At 34.0% G+C, this 22405-nt stretch overlaps 1 protein-coding gene across 1 annotated transcript in view; it reads left to right on the forward strand.

The window, feature by feature from the left end:
• The window catches only part of LOC106883701 (plasma membrane calcium-transporting ATPase 4), a 291531-nt gene that overhangs the window by 234397 nt on the left and 34729 nt on the right, over nucleotides 1-22405 (forward strand). Inside the window, exon 9 of the mRNA XM_089360610.1 lies at nucleotides 20533-20562. Within this exon, the coding sequence (XP_089216736.1) occupies nucleotides 20533-20562 (30 nt within the window). The remainder of the gene's footprint in view (nucleotides 1-20532; nucleotides 20563-22405) is intronic.

Consider the following 22405-nt stretch of genomic DNA (forward strand, 5'->3'; position numbering starts at 1 on the left):
AGTGGATTTGGTAGACAGAAACTGAAAGAAGCCTGTCGTGTATATATATGTATGTATGTTTGTGTGTCTGTGTTTGCCCCTGCATCGCTTGACAACCGATGTTGGTATGTTTACATTAATGTAACTTAGCAGTTCAGCAAAAGAGACTGATAGAATAAGTACTATTCTTACAAAGAATAAGCCTTGGGCTCGATTTCTTCAACTTAATGGCGGTGCTCCAGCATGGCTGCAGTCAAATGACTGAAATAAATAAAAATAATATATATACATATATGAATACAAATACATTCCATGTGTGCTTTTGTTGGGCAGAAAAAAGAGTGGTCTCATGACAGATCATTTTGCAGTTTCTTGACCCTCCTCAAAAAAAATATGCCCACTTTCCTTCTTTATCCGAGCAGTATAGTACATTCAGTGGCTATCTGAAATAGACATAAATTATACTCCTACTGAAGTGGATAGCTTTATTTGTGTTTTTGACATCTATGTGGTGGACGTGTGTCTATACATACATGCCTACCTATATATATATATTTATGTATCATCATTATTTTAATGTCCACTCTTCCAAACTTGCATGATTGTAACATTTGTTTACAACAACTATCATGTGATCTCAAGGCTAGGAGACAGTAACACATGCACTCACACATATACCAATAGATCTATATAGATAGATAGATACAAAAATAAGAGGAATGACCAGCAAAAGTGGACTCCTATATGCTAGAAATAGATGCCAGATGATTCGGCATCTATTTCTAGCATATAGGAGTCCACTTTTGCTGGTCATTCCTCTTATTTTTGTATGTAATATAATTTTAATCTTCGGATTTTTTTAATATGCTAGACCACTGGTTTTAATTGATTAATATCAATTTCTACCCTCATTAATAAATTTTAGATAGATAGATAGATAGATAGATAGACAGACAGACAATCTGTGTCTCAACATTTAGAGAGAGCAACTTGATTTGTTGTTTATAGTTTAGAATTTCTTATTACCACATCAGTCAGTTAATCAGTATTATCCATTCTGATAGCAGGCAATCTTTTTCTAAACGATCTTTGTAATTGTAACTTTCCTTGATCATTTAAATTTCTAAGTACCTCAGTATTTTCTTATAAATTTATATTTCCATCAATAGTTAGAATTCACATACTTGACATGGTTTCATTCTCTTAATCCTTTAAAATGTTTTTTATTTTTTATTTTGCCATATTACATGTATATTGAAATCAGTTCTGCAGCACAGCTTTCACCTCTTAGTTTCAATATTGCAGCTAAGTCTAATGCTTCATTGTTGATCTGTTTCTTCATATCTATGAGTCTTTCTTAGTAGATACTATACACTGTGAGTTTTTATTTCCCTTATTCAGTTTTCATTATATTTTGATTTTGTCATCATCATTATGATCATCCTTTAACATCTGTATTCTATACTGGTGTGAGTTGAATGGTTCAACTGGGTCTGACTGAGAGTTGTGTTGGTCTTTAGTGTCTGCTTTGGAAAAGTTTCTACAGCTGGATGCCCTTTCCAATGCCAACCACTTTACAGATTGTACCATGTGCTTTTTACATAGTACCAGCACTAATTGGAGTACCAAGTAATTCACAAGACTAGACTCACTGAGTAGGGTGCAAAACTGAGGGAGGTGGCTTTGTTCCAGGTGTAGAGAGGCTAAAATAGAAAAGGGAGAAAGGATAGTGGAGATGAGATACGAGGGTGTGTCTTCAAAGTACAAGAAGTTGAATAGAGAATCAAGGGCAGCTGAGTGGGTTGGTAAGAGATATGAAGTGAGAGGGAGACAGAAGATACACAGTGTCAGTGACAGAGGCTATGCATACATAGGAGAGGATATAGTGAGTTACAAAAAGGGGAATTGATAGCACAGGTGAAAGGGTGTTCAGGAGAAATGGACATTCAGTGGACACGTGGTGGTAAGGGATGATGTTGGGAGTGCACATCCCTTATTCCTGTTAATTTCCTTGTGTGCTGTTGTCATGCCTGTTCCTATGTTGAGTTGGAATTTCATTGTGTTTAGTTTTGAAAGCATTTTTGTTATTATTTAAGTAAGTTTGTTCTGTAAGTGTAAGCTTATAGAAGAATTCACTAAGTTGGTTTACTATAAGGAGTGAAATGATGTAGCATTTCAGACACTTTCTTTCAACAGAAAGAATGAGAAAAGGAACTGGTGAAGATGAGAGTGTAAAAATGTAGAACTGTGTAGCAGCAAACTGGAAAACAGAGAGTAAATGTTTTTAATAGAAGTTGCAATGTAGATCTTGTGCAAATAGTTTTAAATTAAGAGTGACTAATTTAAAGCTGGCTTTTATTTTCATTAAAAATAACCCACTGTTTCTATTTATAACCAGTGAGCATCAGTCTTTGAGTTGTTTGCTCTGTAAGCTATGAGCAGCCTTTTTGTTTTTAGTCATTATTCTTACATTATATCCTGCCAGATATGGTGCTGTGGTATTGCTTGTAACTCTTCTCAGAGAACCTGATATCTATTCTCCCTCTAGATTAATGGAGATTAAGTGTCTTACTCATAAACTGCAAAAGGGAACTCGGGGACAATGTGATCTCATATGATTGTAGTCCTGTACTTCAACTATTGCCAGTTTTGTGTGAACAGAAATATGAAATCAGCTTTTGGGATGTTCACAACATACCTAGGTATGTTAACATAATATAAGCAGATGTGTACATACTAATACTGATTTGAGTCAGTTGAGTTACTTTAGACTTTGCTGATAAATTAATGTTTAAATCTTCGTAAAAAATGTTCCTGACAATCAGCCAAAATATCAGATTTGCATAGCTAGCATGCAAGTAGGTTACTAATGTTGTGAAGAAGTGCTATAATGAATAGTCTTGTCACATTGCGTGTTAGAACACACCAGATTATCTTTAAGTTAAAGTCTTTTATTATAAATAAGTACAACTGTCACTGAGTCCTGAACCACACATAACCACAATTCAAAGAACTAAGCACTTCTTTGCAAGAAATAAAGTTAAGTCTCTTTTTAGAAAGACTTTCAATTTACACCATCTTTTTTTTCTTCAGTTTATCATAGGAATTTCTTTGGATAATTTTCTTATTTCAATTTTCAATCACCATGGCAGAATAAGGAGTTTAGAATTTGGTGATGTTGTTTATTAAGGATTTATTATTTATCAGTTATTTATGTAGAGAAAGAAAGCTTCAACTTGTAGAAAATAAAGCTATGTTTCAGAGTTATTTGTACACATCTGCAATCTAAGTGATTCTAACTGGAATTTGTGTTGAGATTTATCAACATTGTATCAATGTTCTTTTGTTGGAGAATGGTAAAGTTTAAAAAAAAAACATTTATTTACTTATATATTTTAAATGCAGAATCTCTGGGTTTGAGTGGAGAGTAATTATTGTAATAAGATTAAATAACACTAATTTGTTAGTAATGGGCCTTACAAAAACCTTTGAAAGAAGATGAAAGTATATCTCAGAATTTTTTTCCAAACGGATGTTGTGATAGAGACTTACTAGAGTACATATTCAGCTCTGAGTCAGGAAATCAATGAACAGGAATTTATGTCTTGTAGATAAGATGTGAAACACATAACCTACACGGAATAATGTGACATGACAACTGATAAAATTCAAAGGGCAAAAACCATACTCACAATATACATTAACCATCATTATATCCTTTATTAAGTTTCATCCAAATTCACACAATGGTTATATTTTCATGATTTTTTTTTTTTTTCTACTAACTGTATTTCATCAAAATCTCTAGTTTCTCAGGATTGAAAGATTTATAGAAAGCACTACAGGAATTTAAAAGTTAAGGCATTGTGTGTTTGAAAGGTTTTGGGTGCACATTCTTCCATTGTTGATGGAGAAAGAGCACAGAATTGTTACGTGCTATGGAGAGCTTGATTCACTGGTGTGAACAGAAGGAGCAGCTGTAGAGTTTCATAAAGAAAAAGACAATAAATAAATTATGAACTAAGGAAAGTATCGTTTTTTCAGAAATGATTGCTGAGATATCAAAAGCAATATATCAGGCTGGTGTCATATGACATACAAAATGACTGTGCTAGAAAATGTCATTCTTGATGGTTGCCATAATAATGTTCTTGTTAATTGTTGGATCATGCAATGTAGTTGGTTGAAATAAAACCACTAGGAAACTAGTACAAGATAACTTAAAGAACCATCAATGAATTGTATGATTCCAGAGATAATGCAAAAACAACAAAAATCTCTATCTTGCATTTATTTCAATCATTCTTCTGCAATATGTTGATAAAAGCAAGCTTGGTGAAACTAGTTCAGGCTTTGCATGTAGATACTACAACAGCTATAATCAAAGTTGGTAGATGATCCAATCATTGATTTAGTGTACTGTTGGGTATACAAATCCTCTTATTTTCATTAAAATACTAGAAGCAATCATAAGTTCAGGTCTGTATACTCATGAAGACATGTATTCTAATGATTTGATTTTAATTCCAGATTCTATTGAAGGATTGCACAACAAATTTACAAGATAAAACTTGAAAGAAAACACAACCAAATTTTGCTTCCTGCTTAAGTAAGAAAACTTTCATCAGCCACAGGGAAGTAGCTGATGAAAGCTTTTAGCCATATGTGGAATACCAAAAATCAGATGGAAATTACTACTGTATTTTGTATGTATTGGTTGTTTTAAATGTGTAATGGCTTCTCAAGTGGTCTAACAGAGAATCCAAGCCTTAGAGGCACCAGAAGCTATTTGAGCAACCATCAGCTGGAGGCTATGTAGACTCTTCCAAATGTGTTCACTGAAAGTTTATACGTTATGCTATCTGAAGGGTATAATTTATGCCAGAAGAAGGAGAAAGTGGTAGCAGGGTGGTTAAAGGGTGAAAGAGTGAATCTAGAGAACTACTGACTTTGATAGAACCTAGGGATTACTTTCACTATGGAAATAGCAAACTCAATGAGTTTTGTATAGTTCTACTTCCACTAGATCTGAATCTATATTGAAACTCTGGGACAGTAGGGTAGTTTATGTATGACTGCAGCCAATTTAATAAAAGTTTGACAAATGTCTTACCAACACTTTACAAGTACAGACACATTATGAAACTTACAGTTAAACTTGGTACCTATTCCTTATAGTGAAATTACTATTGCAATCCCATGGAACTGTTGAGCTATTCCATTCATTAACAACTGATATAGTTACAATATCAATCACTGCAACCCTTCCATGCTTAATGACTTGTGCTGTTACACCATCAGCTCCTAGTGGGGTTTCTTGTTAATTTGTTTAGCTCTTTTGTTATTATATTTCTGTTAAAATATACTGCCTTAGTTTCAGTTTAGTAAAATAGCTTTGTCATCATTAAATTGGTGTTTGGAACATGAATTAACATGAAATTTTGATGGAAGATTTTAATTTAGGCCACTTAAAAACAGTTTGTATCATATAGAACCCGGGAAAGTCTTGGGTGGTTTATATCAAAGAAGTTAATGGTAATTTTGACTTCCTCTACACTAGATATTATCCATTTCTTCAATAAAATTATGCTGTGATAGGTTTTCTATGACTTTCTCATTGATTGTAGATGGATTATGAAAAAGATTTGTGAAGTACACCATCTCTTCAGAAACACCTTCAGTATCATTAAAATAAATCCATCTTTGGAGAGGAACAGAAGTTGATTGGCAAGGACCAAATATATATTCTAAATGTGCTCTAAAGGAGACCTAAACATGCTCTCCATTGTTTTGGTATCTTTTTTTCAAAGGCCAGATAAATACCTGATGTGCTCAACCAGATGTATTCTTCATTACACAGGAATAGAACGTATTAAATTAGAATTGTGAGATGAACACCCTAACCACTAGGCCACAAGTCTTCACACATATATGCACACACACATATGCTTGTGTGTGTATATATTATCATATATATCTATCTTGTTTCAATCATTGGACTACAGTTGTGCTGGGACACCATCTTGAAGGATTTAGTGAAATAAATTGATCCTATTATGTTTTAAGTCTGGTACTTATTCTATCTGTGTTAGGAAGGACATTGAGCTATAGAAATCATGCCAAAGCAGACATTCGATGACAATGCAGCTCTTGGGCCCATCGAATATTGTCAAACCACCCAACCAACCCACTACTACATAGAACATAGACATTTAATGATGATGAAATAGCAAGCAGTACCATCTCCCTCATCTTATTCATCATGGAACCAAATCTACTGCTAACAGCTGCAGTGAAAGAATCCAAATGCCAATAATTTATTGTGGTACCTGCCAACCACTAATGAAAGGTTCTATGGATGACCTAATCATATCAATATTACAGTCTATGCAAATTTTGAAGACAATTGGTGATATGACAGCATGAGCCAAAATGAAGTTGAAGCCAAGGAATTCAAGAAATTTGAAAGTGACTTGCAAGATTTTACTTTCATGTTCTGGGAGATGTCCTATCATCAACTGAGGAAAATAATAGAAAATGCCTAGATAAGTAGTATGATGCTTTTTCTATTAATAGAAATAGTGCATCCAGGTCAGAGAGCCAATTAGATGAATGGTTGAGGAAGATAAAGGGATTAGACTTAGTAGGAGAGTTCAAAGCCTGGCTCTTCCAGAATGGGCTACTACCGAGACTTTTATGGCTACTGACAATCTTATGAAAGATTTATAACACGTTGAAGAGACATAGAAAAAGGTGAGTAAACAAACATCTCCATACTGCACTTGGAATTAATAGCTTTTAGCTATTTATAGTGTATTCAAACTGAGACGTGGGTATGCTGCTGAAATCTAATTTGCATAACTGTACTATACAGCCTTTTGATATAATTTATACATACACTTCTGTTTACATTAACAATCAATTTTAGTGTCACTGAAAAATTAACAAAGTTATCACACCACATATATTATCTGTCTGAATAGAGAAAGAGGGATCGATTTGGCTAATTTCTTGGAAGTTTAGACCTTCATCAGACCATCATCTTCAGTCCATGGAGGAATTACTAGTTCATAATTGTTTATAGAGTATGTTGACTGGATACTCAGTTGAAGATGAATGGCACAAAAATTAATGTATTATGGAACCAAATTACAGGGTTAAATATTTACCATATATATATGTAGAGAGAGAGCTTGGGAAGCATACAGAAATTGTATATATCTAATTTCATCATGAATGGGAAATAATATTCGTTTTCTATTTAATAATTAATAAGTACAGTTACAGTTTGTGTACTTGCACTACTTATCTAGGTAGTACATCCCTGATATGCATAATACATCAAAAACCACATTGTTATATTTTAAACACACATGCAAACAAATCTATAAGAAAACTTATTTCATACATAGAGTTAATAATAAATATTGCAATTAATACTGAGCATTTATACTGTCATTACTCTGTTTACTCTGTCATTACTACTTTCTGATATTTACATGTATGTATGTTTGTATATCTTGTTTCAGTCATTGGACTGTGGCCATGCTGGGGTACCACTTTGGCAGGTTTAGTCAAGCAAACTGACCCCTGTACTAATTTTTTTTTAAAGTCTGGTACTTATTCTATCAGTATCTTTTGCCAAATTGCTAAGTTACAAGGACATAAATCAACACTGGTTATTAAGCTGTGGTGGGAACAAAATTTGCTTAGTAAGTGCAAACTCAGGTCCAAATTCTTTTACAAACAAGGCCGATTTTTTTTCAATCTTAATATCAAAACAAACATAGGTAAGATATTTTATTATCATATATGGAAAAATAATGCTTCAAATCATTTAAAAGAATTTTCTATGCTCGCTCGTTTTGGTAATGAAGTTTTCCAAGAGAATGTCCAAAGTGTTTTCCTTGCTCAAGTTCTTATATATGTACACTACAGCACAGTGTATCAGACGGTGTTGTGTCTTTGTGGTACGGAGTCAGGTCTTCAAACAGCAAAAGTGTGCTGAACGTTCTCATCACACAAAGGCTTGTCCATAGCGCTTTCTGAAGAATTGTACATTGGTGAACAAAATTCAATGCATTAGTGACCAGGGTAAATGTAAATCTAACTTCTTGGAGGACAAGGTCCAAAGAGTGGTTTCTGCGGTGTACAAAATATGTGCCAGGAAACCTATGTCTGTGTGCATCCTTGAATGGCTGACTGGTCTGATATTGTTAGGAGATGTCTTTTTGTTTAATGTTTCAGTTGTGGTTCCTTTGATATTTTTGATTACTTTAGACAGGCAGTTGAACATCTGAGGACCCCCAAACATCAGACTCATACAATAAAGTGATTTTGAAGGTGGTATATTTGGAAGCTGACAGTATCTCTCTCTCTTCAGCATTCAAGAGAGTAGAGACAACGCTTTCAAATATTTCCAGTAGTTAAGGCTTTTAACCAAAGGTATTTTACTGGTGAATATTCTTTGTAACTTTTCAGTTTCTTCTATGAGACCAGATGTGTTAGGAGTTCAAAGTTGTGAGCAGTAATCTAACCTGTTCAGAACTCAGGTTTTCCATAAAGTTAGCCTTAACTACTGGTTCTCTTGTCACAATGGTTTGTAGAATCCATCCTACGAGGTGTCTGTATTTAGAAGTCAGTTTGGTGATGTGGCTAATGAAAGATGCATCATTTGACGTGATTACTTCTAAGTCCCATATGTCATTAGCACTGAATCATTCTGGCATCAAATATTGTGATTTGTGTGTATTCCCTCTGTAATGAAGAACCTGAAATTTTGATGTATTAAATTTCATATTGTTTTAATCCACCCATTGATAAATGATGTTCAGCTCATTTTGAAATGTGACAGTATCTTCTTGAGTTTGGATGGTCATTGATGTTTTTGCATCATCAGCATAACTCATTAGTTTGGATGAGTGCACTTCTGATAGGTCGATGATAAATAATAATAGTCCTAGAATGATTCCTTGAGGCATACTTCTGCATGCAATATGTCTGGGGTCGGGTGTATCTCACTTAGTGCTATACATATTGTCTTTTCTTGCTGTGCAAGGTCTCTAAGATATGATAGCTTTGTTTGATTTGTGAAGTGTGAAAGACCTTGTATATTTGACATTATTATTGAATTGAGATTCTGGGTTAATGACTACAATGGTGTGGTTGTGCACTGGGGTAATAGCAGTGGTTGGTGATGTGTGAGACCTATAGGTTTTTTTTAAATTTCTTTTGCCAGAGTCATCTCTAAAAGAGAATTTTCTTGTTTTAGGAGGGGTTGTTGTCCGGAGTTGGTATGGTTACACTGTTGAATATGGTTATAGTTATACTGTTTGCAGTTATTGATTTTATTATTGTACTCAGTAGATATTTATGTGACTTGTGGGTTTCGATGAAAGTCTGTACCAACACTGCCTCTGTAAGGGATGTTTTTACTGGTTCAACGAGTCCCTGGAAGATGAGTGAAGGGACAGTCACACATCAGATATAATCTTTTATGTTGGGAATAACAACAGATTTTAAGATTCCAGGTTACATGTGTAGAAGTTAAGTGTAATTTAGCACGTAGTGGCAATGGTGATGTTATTGTAAGATGTGTGGTTTCGCATTGGCTGGTATTGCTTGTACGAATTGTGCATCTCGTTCCAGGTGAATGAGTGAAGTTACAATCACTGTGTATGCATAGTCTCTCGCATTGAGAATAGCAGCATATTTTGAGGTTACATGAGCTCATAAATTTTATTTCATTTACAGTTGACAGATTTATTATGGAGTTGTCAAGTATACATTCAGACTGAGGTGAACAGTGGGGGAAGAAAGGAATGATCCTTTGCTAATTGGAGTCGTGGTAATGGTAATACAGTAGATTAGGATGATGATGATGGATTCTGAGAAGAATTTGAGAGGCTTGACTGTGGAGAAGAGCTTGGGACTGTGTTGTTAATAGGCCATCAATTGTTCTAGTACTGAAGACTGACTTCCAATGCTGATCTTGTTGCTATTGTTCAGTTGTGGTATTCCAAGAAGACAAGGAAGTAGATAGCTCTTAATTGTGGAGTTTAATAGTTCATCAATTTTTCTAATAGTGAAGAGTGACTTCTAATGCTGATCTTGTTGTTGCTATTGTTTAGTTGTGGTATGGTTAGGAGCAGTAGAACATGATGACAAAGGTGATGATGGGTCACTTGTGGTATTCCAAGGAAAGGAATAGCTGAACTGTGAAGGGCTTTTGATTATGAAGTTTAATATTTCATCAATTATGCTAGTATTGAGAGAGTGGCCATGGTTGTTGTTACACACACACACACACACACACACATACATATATAAATGTAAGATCCAAGAATCCGTTGTAAATATAAAAAACACCTTTCAGGAACAATAAAGTTTTATTGAGGCAGAAGGTTGTGGATTTTTTTGTATCGAAGTATAATAAGCTGGAAAAAAAATTCTTTTTATATTTCACAGACAACCAGGGTTGCCGGGTATGCAAGAGTTAAGGAATAGAGTAGGTAAGATCTGGGCTACATATGTTTCATAGTGAGCAGAACCTCATATATCCAAGTGAGGTGTATAACACAGGCTACTCTTCAAGCCAAAGATATCTTGATTAATTGAAAGTTTACATTGTTGCAAGGAGGTACATGCTAACACATGGAAGATTCAATCAGAATTCTGACAGAATCTTCTGTTGGAAGGTTCTTTTTATTTATTTTAGTTCCTTGTTCTATTTTGTGAAGAAGCTTAACTTCAAGCAACTTTTTACAGGTCAATTTTTAAACACTATTTTCTAAGCTTGAGAAAGGTAAGTAAGGGGTGCAATATTGAATTTTGTACTCTAACAACATTTTAGGGGGTGCACTTGCACCCCTTGTTCCCAGGTCCTTGGGTGGGAACAAAGACACACATACATACAAGCTTCATTCAGTTTCTGTCTGCCAAATCCACTCACAAGATTTTGGTCAGCCTGATGCTATAGCAGATGACATTTACCTAAGGTGTCATGCACTCAGATCCATTTGGTGGGGATGCAAATGTCTTACCACACAGCTGCAGTTATTTAGACCTGAAATAGATTCCTAGCATTCTGTATAATGTATATTATCACTCTCACTGTACTTGTTTTTACTCCATACTACCTTCTTTTGGATGGATCACACAACTCTTCACTGTTTCTTGTCATCAGGTAGACACATCAGCAGAGGAAACCCAGACAATGCTGTCAGATGAATGTTCTTCCTATCAGCAGCCACTTTGAAATGGGCTGAGTGCATTTAATCATGTGACCTTGTTTTGTTCAGAATTGTAAATGACAACTAATTCAGTATATATGTATGTAGTAATGTTTATTTGTATAAGCTCAATGAATCACTCAGTTTTATGCATACCCAATTATTCAAGCTCTTATGCTTATAGATTGTTGAAAAATAAGATGGCAAAGAGATCTGTTACTGATTCTTTGCTTACAATGGCTTGTTGTGCTTAGGTGGTGAAACTGATTAATAAACACCAAGAATTATTTTACCACATGAGTACCTAAATGATCTCACATGCATAAAACTATGGTTGAAATATATGAAGTGAATCACCAATTAACACAAATAAATGTAAAATTTCATCAAAACTAATATATATTACCTTGGCCTTAAATAAATGTTCTCTACTCTTTTTGTGTATGTCTGCTGTAATCAAGGGCAATGCTGTGCTGATGTTACCCATTGGTTACCATCAGCTCCAAAAACATGGGAGCACAACTGTTCTCTTGTCTTCAGAAGATTAAGCAAAAATATCTTTTTCTTAGTGGTGTGTGCGTGTGTATGTATATATATTTTTTTTTGGGGGGGGGGTTCAGTAATTAAACTGCAGCCATCCTAGGGTACCATCTTTATGAATTTTTGTGGAATGAATTGCCCCCAACACTTATTTTCTTTAAAGCCTGATACTTTTTTTATCGTTCTCTTTTTCCAAACTGCTAAGTTACGGGGATGTAAACACACCAACACTGGTTGTCAAGCAGTCAGCAAGAGACAAGCACCACACACACACATATACAGCGGGTTTCTTTCGGTTTCTTATTTCTTTATTGCCCACAAGGGGCTAAACCTAGAGGGGACAGACAAAGGGATTAAGTCGATTACATCGACCTTGGTGGCATTTGAACTCAGAACGTAATGGCAGACGAAATACCGCTAAGTATTTTGCTAGCGTGCTAACGTTTCTTCCAGCTTGCCGCCTTATTTCTTTCAGTTTCTGTCTCCCAAATCCATTCACAAGGCTATAATAGAAGATGCTTGCCTAAAGTGCCATGCAGTGGACTGGATCCAGAACCATGTGGTTCAAAAGAAAACTTCTTACCACACAGTCTTACCTTTGCCTATACAGGGTGTCCCAAAATGAAGGCAACCAACTTTTTTTCAGTTTTGCCGAAGCAAAATATTGTTATATTTTGGGTCCAAGCATTGCAATGCTATGGTAAAGGAAACACAATTATGGCACTACCACATTTATTCAATATGACCACCTCTGTTTCGAATCACAACCTTAAGTCTAGGTGCAAATGCTTCACATGCGGCACACAGCTGTTCTTGCAGATTCAAAACCCATTACTGGCACAGTTTTGCCTTCAGTACATCGAGTGAAGCATCAGGAGTGCTCAAGACCCTCATCTATGAAATGAACCAAACAGAAAAATCCAATAAGATAAGACTGGAGCTTCTTGAAGGCCATACATCCTTGCCTGTGACCTGTGAATGACAATGTTTTTCTGAATCTAGTGTTGTGTCTGTCTGTCTGTAGAGCTGTGGGTTGGTGCCGTGTCCTGCTGGAGGCTCCAAGGTGCACTTTGAAAGTGTTCATTCGCTCATGGAAGCACTTCAGCTTCCAGAATGTTGCTAATATATCGCTGGGTGTTAATTTTAATACCCAAGGACACAAACACAAGGGGAGACCTTCCAGTGGCGGTCACAGCCACCCAAACCATAACTGACTAGATTTCAACGTCAATTTATAAGTTTACCTTCAACGGAGCCTGATACACTCCAAAGTCGGTCATTCTGGTGGTTTACTCTCTGTTCAATGTCAAATTTCTTTTCATCAGTGAACACCAGGTTGGGCAACATGCCTTCAATCTGACACAGGATAAGATGACTTCTCTTCAGTCTCATGGCTTTATAAACTTGTGTGTACTTATGACAGCAGATCATCTTATAGAAATGGGTCCTGAGATTCTTCTTGAGCACTCAATACATCAATGTTCAGTTTATTTTGTTGAAGCAGCCAGTTTTCTGACAATGATGAGGATTTCACCATGTCTTTTCTTTGGTACTTTTGATAGGCTGAAGGGTCCACACACTTTTTTTTCAGCCATGTCCAGGTCAATCAGTGGTGGAACTAGTCTCTTGGAATTTCTTGACAATTTTTCAGACTGTTGTTCAGTTAATTTTAAGTTTTTTTTTACTATAGCTGTATTACTTTCACCTCCTTTGTGGAAGGTTATGATTGTATTTTGGTCTATAGCCATTATCTAATTTATAAATCTGAATTTATTTAGTCCGAAACAAAAAGAAGACACACTAAGCTTTTATAATTACGTATAATTTTCAGATTTTATCACACTTATTGATAGTTATTAAAGCCCAAAACTTTGGTTGCCTTAATTTCAGGACACCCTGTATGTGTGTATATATAGATAAATTCCAGAGAACCTATTCTGCTAAGGACAACTTTACTTTTCATCTTTTCAGGGTCGATAAAATAAGTAGGCAGTTGAGCACTGGGGTCAATGTAATCAACTTACCCTTCCTTCAAAATTGCTGGCCTTGTGCCAAAATTTGAAACCAGTATATCAAGAATTTATTTTACATAGTATACTTTGTCCTTGTTATTCAAAATTTATGCCATGACAATTCTGTGTTATTTCTGTTATCTCATTTTTGTTGATACATATAAAGCAGCTGAGAAATTTATAATTCACATTAGAAATATGAGTGAAAGCATATCAAAAATAGAAATCTGCATTTTCAGTTCTATTTAAGGTACAGGTGTGTGTCGTAGGTATAGAGTCGCTTCATAATGCAACAGCTTAAGCAAGTGTCTTCTACTATAGTCTTGGGCCAACAATACATTGTGAGTTAAATTAGTTGGCAGAAACTTTACGGAAATCTCTTCTGTGTATGTGTGTGTGTGTGTGTGTATATATATATATATATATATATATATATATATATATATATATATAAAATGCCATATCACTTGAAGAAATGAAAAAAGACCCACCTAATATCCATATATATTAAAGATTGGACTGTAATCATCCCAGGTGTGTGGGCTATGGTCACAAAAATGATTTGTGGAAAATGAATTATTATTACTGCTACGTATAATGTATGTGTGTGTGTGTATATATATGTATATCTTTTACTTTTTGCTTACTTCATTCATCAGACTGCAGCATTGCATTTAAGAATTTTAGCAAAATGAATTACATATACACAATGGGCATCTTTCTGCTTCTGTCTACCAAATCCACTCACGAAGTTTTGGTTAGCCCAAGACTATAGTAGAAGACATTTGCCCAAGGTACCACACAACAATACTTGCATCTAATATATTTCATTGAGGTTTATAATATGCCTACCAGATCATTCCATGGATTTGCAAAATTCTCCCCTTTATCAGTTTTTGAAATATAATTGGAATACTGCACTGGTTTGGTTCCTTCAGGAACTGCTGATGAGGTGATCAGATTACACTGTTCTCCTAATTATCATTATCAAATGTATATACTCGTTTACTCGTTTCAATCGTTTGACTGTGGCCATGCTGGAGCACCGCCTTTAGTTGAGCAAATCGACCCCAGGACTTTTTCTTTGTAAGCCTAGTACTTATTCTATCGGTCTCTTTTGCCGAACCGCTAAGTTACGGGGACGTAAACACACCAGCGTCGGTTCTCAAGCGATGTTGGGGGGACAAACATACACACACACACATATATATATATACATATATACGACGGGCTTCTTTCAGTTTCCGTCTACCAGATCCACACACAAGGCTTTGGTCGGCCCGAGGCTATAGTAGAAGACACTTGCCCAAGGTGCCACGCAGTGGGACTGAACTCAGAACCATGTGGTTGGTAAGCAAACTACTTACCACACAGCCACTCCTACGCCTATTTATGTAAACATTATCAATACCACATGCTTAAGATGTGTGTTGTTTAAATCCTGGGAGCAGCAGTTTATTGTCCAGGAAAAGACCCTTTAAAGACATATAGTGCTAAAAAACATACTTTAATGCAAAGCAAAATAAAATCACCCTTGAAGCAAACACAAGAGCAATAAATATGTATTTCACTGTAAATGCAGCTTATCAATACCAGGCACTCAAGTTACCTCCCAAACGAAATCAAAATCTCTAGCCTGAAGTATATACAGATGGTGTAAAACCTATTTATTAGTTAGCAATGGTACGCAGGTAGAATATCTCCAGATTGTGCAATAGAAGCATCTTTATAATACAAACATTACTACTTATTTGTTGGCACTCCGTCGCTTACGACGTCGAGGGTTCCAGTTGATCCGATCAACGGAACAGCCAACTCGTGAAATTAATGTGCAAGTGGCTGAGCACTCCACAGACATGTGTACCCTTAACGTACTTCTCGAGGGATATTCAGCGTGACACAGTGTGACAAGGTTGACCCTTTGAATTACAGGTACAGCAGAAACAGGAAGTAAGAGTGAGAGAAAGTTGTGTTGAAAGAGTACAGCAGGGTTCGCCACCATCCCCTGCCGGAGCCTCGTGGAGTTTTAGGTGTTTTCGCTCAATAAACACTCACAACACTCGGTCTGGGAATCGAAACCACAAGTCCGCTGCCCTAACCACTGGGCCATTGCACCTCTACACAAACATTACTAATACTACATTCTTAATGTACATGCGTTGTTTTGTATGTATGTGGCATTGTTTACCTTCCACATGGTGTCCTATGACAACTTTTGAACAAGACATCCTGTAGCTCTTGGATTTTTGACTTCTAACATCTCATGAAATATTAAAAGAATAGAATCTTCTACTTGTTAGCAGCAGTAATGGCATCTGGCCATAAAAATATTGCTTCATGTACATCTTCATCCAACACATGCAATCATTGAAAATTGGACATTAAAATGATGATATATATGAATGTACATTCATACATACATATGTGTTTGTTTAGGCATAGCTATAATAATGTTAAGAACTTAACTTCAGAACGTTGTAGTTTAAACTGGTCATATCCAGCTCAAATGTTTTACCCATTTTATCCTCAAACCAGCCAGATCCAGTCTTTCACATCTACCCAACAATGTCATTCTAAAAATAAACAATCACATCTTCAAAATCTCAAAGCTATGAAGTAATGAATGATTAATTCAAAACTATGTAATTAAATAAACATTTCATTTGACAATAATGTGAATGCTAAAGGGTTATGGTTCATTCCCATTGTCAGCTGTATCTTCTACAGCTGCAGGCTGGCCAATGCCTTGTAAGTAAAATTAGTAGACAGAAACTGTTAGAATAATGTCTTCCCCTTGACTTAACATTTCACATACTTTGGAAACAGTTTCCATTCATACAAACTGTGTTGTTTGTTTACAGTCTTCCAAGAAAATATGTCCAGCAAATGAGCTGTTCATTATTCAAAGGATTCATTGAAATATTACCTTGCTTTGGAGACGAGTGAGGGTTGATAACAAAAGTACCATCCAGTTGTAGAAAACTATATCTCAACAAGCTCTGTCTGAACAATGCAAGCATAGAAAAGTGAGCATTAAAACAATGATGAAAAAGTCTTGTCATTAAGCATTAAAAAATTCTACTCATTCAGCAACAGGCAAGAATTTCAAAACACTAATCATTTAATATAGCACTTTCAGTGTCTGTATGTTGCAGTACCCTACATGCCCTCATATATCTACACAGGTCAGGGTGATGTTCCACTTACCTGTATTCAGGATTAGGCATGTTTTGTTTGGGGGGTTTTTTTCAACTTTTTGCTTTCACTCCTTTATTTCTAATGTGCACTGTGATTTTATAACTCACTTCTATCTATCTATTTCACAATGCTTCAAATAGCCTACTTTTTTGTAATATGTATGGGTGTGGAGGTAAGATTGTATGGTTAAGAACTTTGCTTTGCAACCATGTGGCTTGGGGTTTGTTGTCACTTTGTGACATCTTGGAGAGGTCTCCTCAACTATAGCCCTTGTCCATTCAAAGTCTTGTGAGTAGATTTGGTGGAGGAAAACTGAAAGAAGCCCATTGTATATATAATGTGTACACACCTTTATCTTGCACAATGGTTGTGAACAAGTGCCATTGTCATGCAAGTTCTTTGTTTCCAGTCTTCCATGAAAACATCTTAAGGGATATAAAGTCCATCAGCTCGACACATATAAAAATGTAGATTAAATAAGGGTTAGCATCAGGAATCTTGGGGAAGTGAGTATATTGGTAATGTAATGTGAATTTTTAAAACACTTGATAAAAATATACAAAGCACCATCTAAGGATCAGGAGGAAGTATGCTTATAAATTTCTTCTGGAATAGGTAGATAGGTGTTGTTTGTACTATAGGTATACTGGTTATATACATGTGTAGGTTTTTTCATGAATATTTGAGTATGGTTATTTAGAATTCATCCAGTGGAAATATATAATTTATTTTCTGTAGTCTTGCAAGCACATTGTTTTAAGTAGCTTCTAAGAAGCTTGATTTTTTTTTTTTTTTTTCTTAGATGAACATTTTTTTCTTCTCCATCTAAAAGTTTTCATTCCTTGATTTCTATGTAGGAACAGGAGTAAATAGAAAATGAATCATTAGTTTTGTAAATTCTTGCTGCAAACAGCCATTAATGATATTCCTTTCATTCTCTAGAATTTGCAACCTTGTATTGACTAATTGTTAAGAATTACCATTATTGACTGAAATGTTGATAACTGAAGAATACATCAGAAGTAAATACTTTTGAGGGAAGTTTTATAAAATTTCATGTAGCTAATCCATTGTACTCTGTTCAATGAATAAGGTAATTAGAATGCATAAGAAGTGAGAATAATCAAACTGATATGGTTAAGCTGTTTCATTATTGTTCTTTGAGACAATCTCTTACAGAGTATAATAGTTCGCTAAAAGATTTTAGAAGTCATACTGACAGAACTGCATTGTGGAGTTTATTTCAGCTACTTAAAACTCTTACCTAACAACCTGCTGTTACACAATATAATATTTTCATTTAAAATATATTGTTGGTGAATTCATATTAAATAAAAAAAGTAGCTTTCACTTGGATGGCAAATGTTTTTGCTAAATTTAATTTTCCTGACAAGCAGAATGATAAATCTTTAACAGTATTCAGTGACTGAAAACTCCAAATTTACGTATTCACAGCTCCCATTTGACTAGCTTTTTGACATGAAAATATATTGTCACTGCTGATATTTTACCCTTTTGATATCAACCCACCCTTGATTCTATGATACAAACTTCCTAGTTTAAAGTTACCTAAATTAAAACCTTCCATGAAAATTTTGTTAAATTATATTCCAAAAAGTTATTTTGATAAATCATTTTTTTTAAAATTATTTACACAAAAGATTGTTCAACAGAAATATAAGAAAAATCATTAATATATATAACAATGTTGATATTTGCTATGGTCAGTAAGCCAGTTAAGATATACAGAGACAGTATTTTATCTTATTGTAAGAGAAAACAATAAGTTTTCTTAATTTTCTAAATATCTGTTGGAACTTGAACCTTTATATATATTTCTGTGTGTATATATATGTGTATACGTACATTTCCTCAATTACATGGATTTTGGCATATTAACAATTCTGGACATATTCTTAAATCTCTTAGGTAACATTGCTCAACTGACGTGGTCTTTATTTGATGATTATCATAGACTCTGTTGGTTATATTACTATTGTTCACATTACAAACCACTCTACTGGATAAGCTCATCATCTTAAGATTTGTCCAAACTTACTGAACCTGTTTATACTTACGTAATCAATTTTGCCCTCAATTGCCTCTATGCAATTTCTTCAAAGAATTTAGATCTTCATGATGCATGTGAAATTTTTATTAATGTTATTTCAAAATAATTTAGTAACGGTGTTATTGAGTATAAGTATAATTTTATGATAATGGTCCTTTAGTGATTAGACATCATGACTTCATTGAGTGCTATGATTTTGTGTGTGTGTGTAGGTATATGTACACACACACACATATGTATATAATGCATTACATTCATCATCATGAAGTTAATGCATTGCAAACATGATTTCATATTGTCACATCCACTTTTATCAAAATATATTTCTTTCATGAATGTTATATAGTGCATATTTTTCTTTGCTCTCTCTCACACATATATACATAATATCATGTGTATATATATATATATATATATATATGTGTGTGTGTATACATAATTTTGTGAACTATACACCAGTTTCAGTTGCAGAGAACAACATGCACTATTGCTGCCAAGTTTGTCTCTATCTGCTTCACATACCATCTGTGCATGCAATGCACAAATCCATATGTTGAGTTAATATTAGTGCACAATCATCATTTCATAAGCACACAAATAAATGTTTCCTATTGCAAAAAATCATTACATTCTCATTTACATGCACCTCATCCAATTTATTCCATACTTACTACTTGGAATTCGATCCATGCTTTCATTAGTAATGATCAGTTTGTAAACTTTAATCTTTAGTGATAGTTGTTTTAAGCAACCAAATTATTAAGTTTTTATATTTATATTTTTTAATACAACCTTTAAGATTTGATATTTAATTTCAGTTCTACACAAAACACAAATCTTTATTCCATTTAATGTATTATCTAATAGCTCTTCAATCAACTATATACATAATCCAATGGTGAAAATAATAAGACAGCCTTTTCTACATTATGGTCAGTTAACTATATATCAATTCGTGACTGAGCAGTTCTAATGATAAACCAAAGTGGCGTGTTGTTGATACTGGTGTATTTTCATTTTTTTTATTTTTGTTTGTATTTTTTGTTTTTTTTTTTACTTTTCTTTTTAGGATGTGAAGGCATTGTATTGCCCCATGTTGCTAGTACTGATAAACATTTCAGTTTATTACTTTTTATTTTTGTCAGTGTGTACACATTTATTTGTAAATATTTATATTGTTGATACAATTTGCAGAAAAATCTTGATGCTATTTGTTTACAAAACTTGTATAAAAAATATATAAATTGCCTTCCATCCAAACAACTGCAACTGTAAACAGTATTTGATATGAGTAACGTTTACCAAGATTTTACTGCATTTTATGCACCAGAATTAATAAGAACAATTGTGTACACACCATTCTCCATATTTTATTTATAATTTCTACATTTCTTTTTATAATCTACAGCAGCTTACTATTTTTTTCATGATTTTGTTGGTTAATCACTCTACAGCTTTACGTCTTAAGTTAATATCAATTTGTTCTTTCTGTTTTTATTAGTGCTTGCTAATGAGCCAGAGGGGAATATTGGTATGTGTATTTTGAATTTTTGTTTTTGGGCATGCTTGGGCCAGATTATGGTGTTTCTTTTCAAACTGAATCTACTATCTCTCACTCAATCCCTTTCTCTTGCTCTTCTCCTTCAATGCATAATCTGATATCCTTGTTCTAAACTAAACAACTGTTATTGCCCTTTATCATTCATTAATCGTGTCCTGCACCCTGTTGCTTCCTGACCCATTCCTTGACTTCTGAGCTTCATTGCATGATACCACATTTATGTCCTCAAGTAATTCCGATATTAAGACACTGTGGCCAACACTAGCTATAACACACTACTTTGGTGGCAATGGTTTTCTGATGCTCACTTAGCTTCTATACAGGATAGTCCTAAAACCAATAGTTGTTGTTAAAGAACAATTTCAGATAATACTCCATTTTAACATCTCACTTTATTTTGTGTTCTTGCTTTCATTTCTTTATCTTCACTTTGTTTTTCTCTACCACCAGTTTTTCCTTACCTTCCTGTACTGATATAACCCTTCCTTTACAAGATACCCTTTTAAACAAAGACATTCTGGATTCTTAAACACTAATCCCGTCAACACTTCTCTTAGTTTGCAACTTCTGTTTTTTTTCCCACTTTTTTGTGTTCACCAAAAATTTTTAATATATTTTTGTTTTATTTGAGCATGAATTTACATTTGTATGTCATCATTTTTTATCTGTGAGTATTAAACACAAATTTCATTATATACTAAACATTTTTCCTTTTTTTTTTTTTTTGTGGTCTAAGTTACTTTCTTTCCTCATTACAGTGTATATTTTTTTATTATTTTATGTTAAGACTTATATAATATTTTAAAATACATACTTTTTTATTGTATTCATAAACAACACACTAGGCAGCTTTTTTATTTTTACAAATCTAATCCCCAAAGGTTTAGCTTACTTAATTTAAAACCAGTGCCTTCTGTTTTAAATTTAGAAACATTTTTTTTTATTTTGTCCAAACATGTCAAATCAGATGTAAACATGATAATTTTTGGTTGGTTTTAGTTTTTCCATTGACAATTCTGTCGTATGGCTTTAGTTTTATGTGTATATGTATATTTTGTTTTGTTTTGTCGTATGTCTTTTATGTTCCTTTTTCAGCGTTTGTCCAAATGTACTTTCATTTTCCTGTTCTACAGGTATACTTCACTCCCCTCTCCCCCTTTTGTTGCGTTATTTGGAGGCTATTTTTAGGTAGGAAGCTGTGAAAGTGCAATGATATAAGCCTGGCTTGTTAGTCTAATTTCACTTGTTATTAATTCAGTGAAATCAATTTTGAGGAATGGTCTATATAAAAACAATTTATCATGTTCTAGTTTTGGTGTCTATTCTTCTAAATCAAACTCAGTTGTTCAGGCTCTATCATAAAATTACAATTAAAATAGTTTGTTAATTCTAAAAGTACCCCCCACAAACACACAAAAAAAAATTCAGTTTTATACTTAGAAGAAAATCTAAGTAGATGCATAACAATTTTATACAAGTTACTTTTTTTAATTTTAATTTCCAAAAAAAGAAGTTTTTCTTTCAAGTTTAGATATCATAAATATACTAATTAGAAATAGAATATGACACTTACTCATAATTATTATAAGAATAACACAAAAGTTTTCCTCCACTTTTATTCAATAGATTTGGAAAACTTTCTAATATTTCAGTAAACTTTGTTTAATGTTTTATAACATATTCTTTCAGCTCCATTTGTGATTGCATTTTTTGCAAAGAAGTAAATATATCAGAAACTTTCAGTTTCTCCTATTTGTAAATAGTTTGTTGAAGCTTCATAATTTAGTATTTAACTGAGGTGCTCTTAGCCTAC

This window comes from Octopus bimaculoides, chromosome 11, assembly GCF_046866305.1.
Source record: "Octopus bimaculoides isolate indiv1 chromosome 11, ASM4686630v1, whole genome shotgun sequence".
Taxonomy (NCBI): domain Eukaryota; kingdom Metazoa; phylum Mollusca; class Cephalopoda; order Octopoda; family Octopodidae; genus Octopus; species Octopus bimaculoides.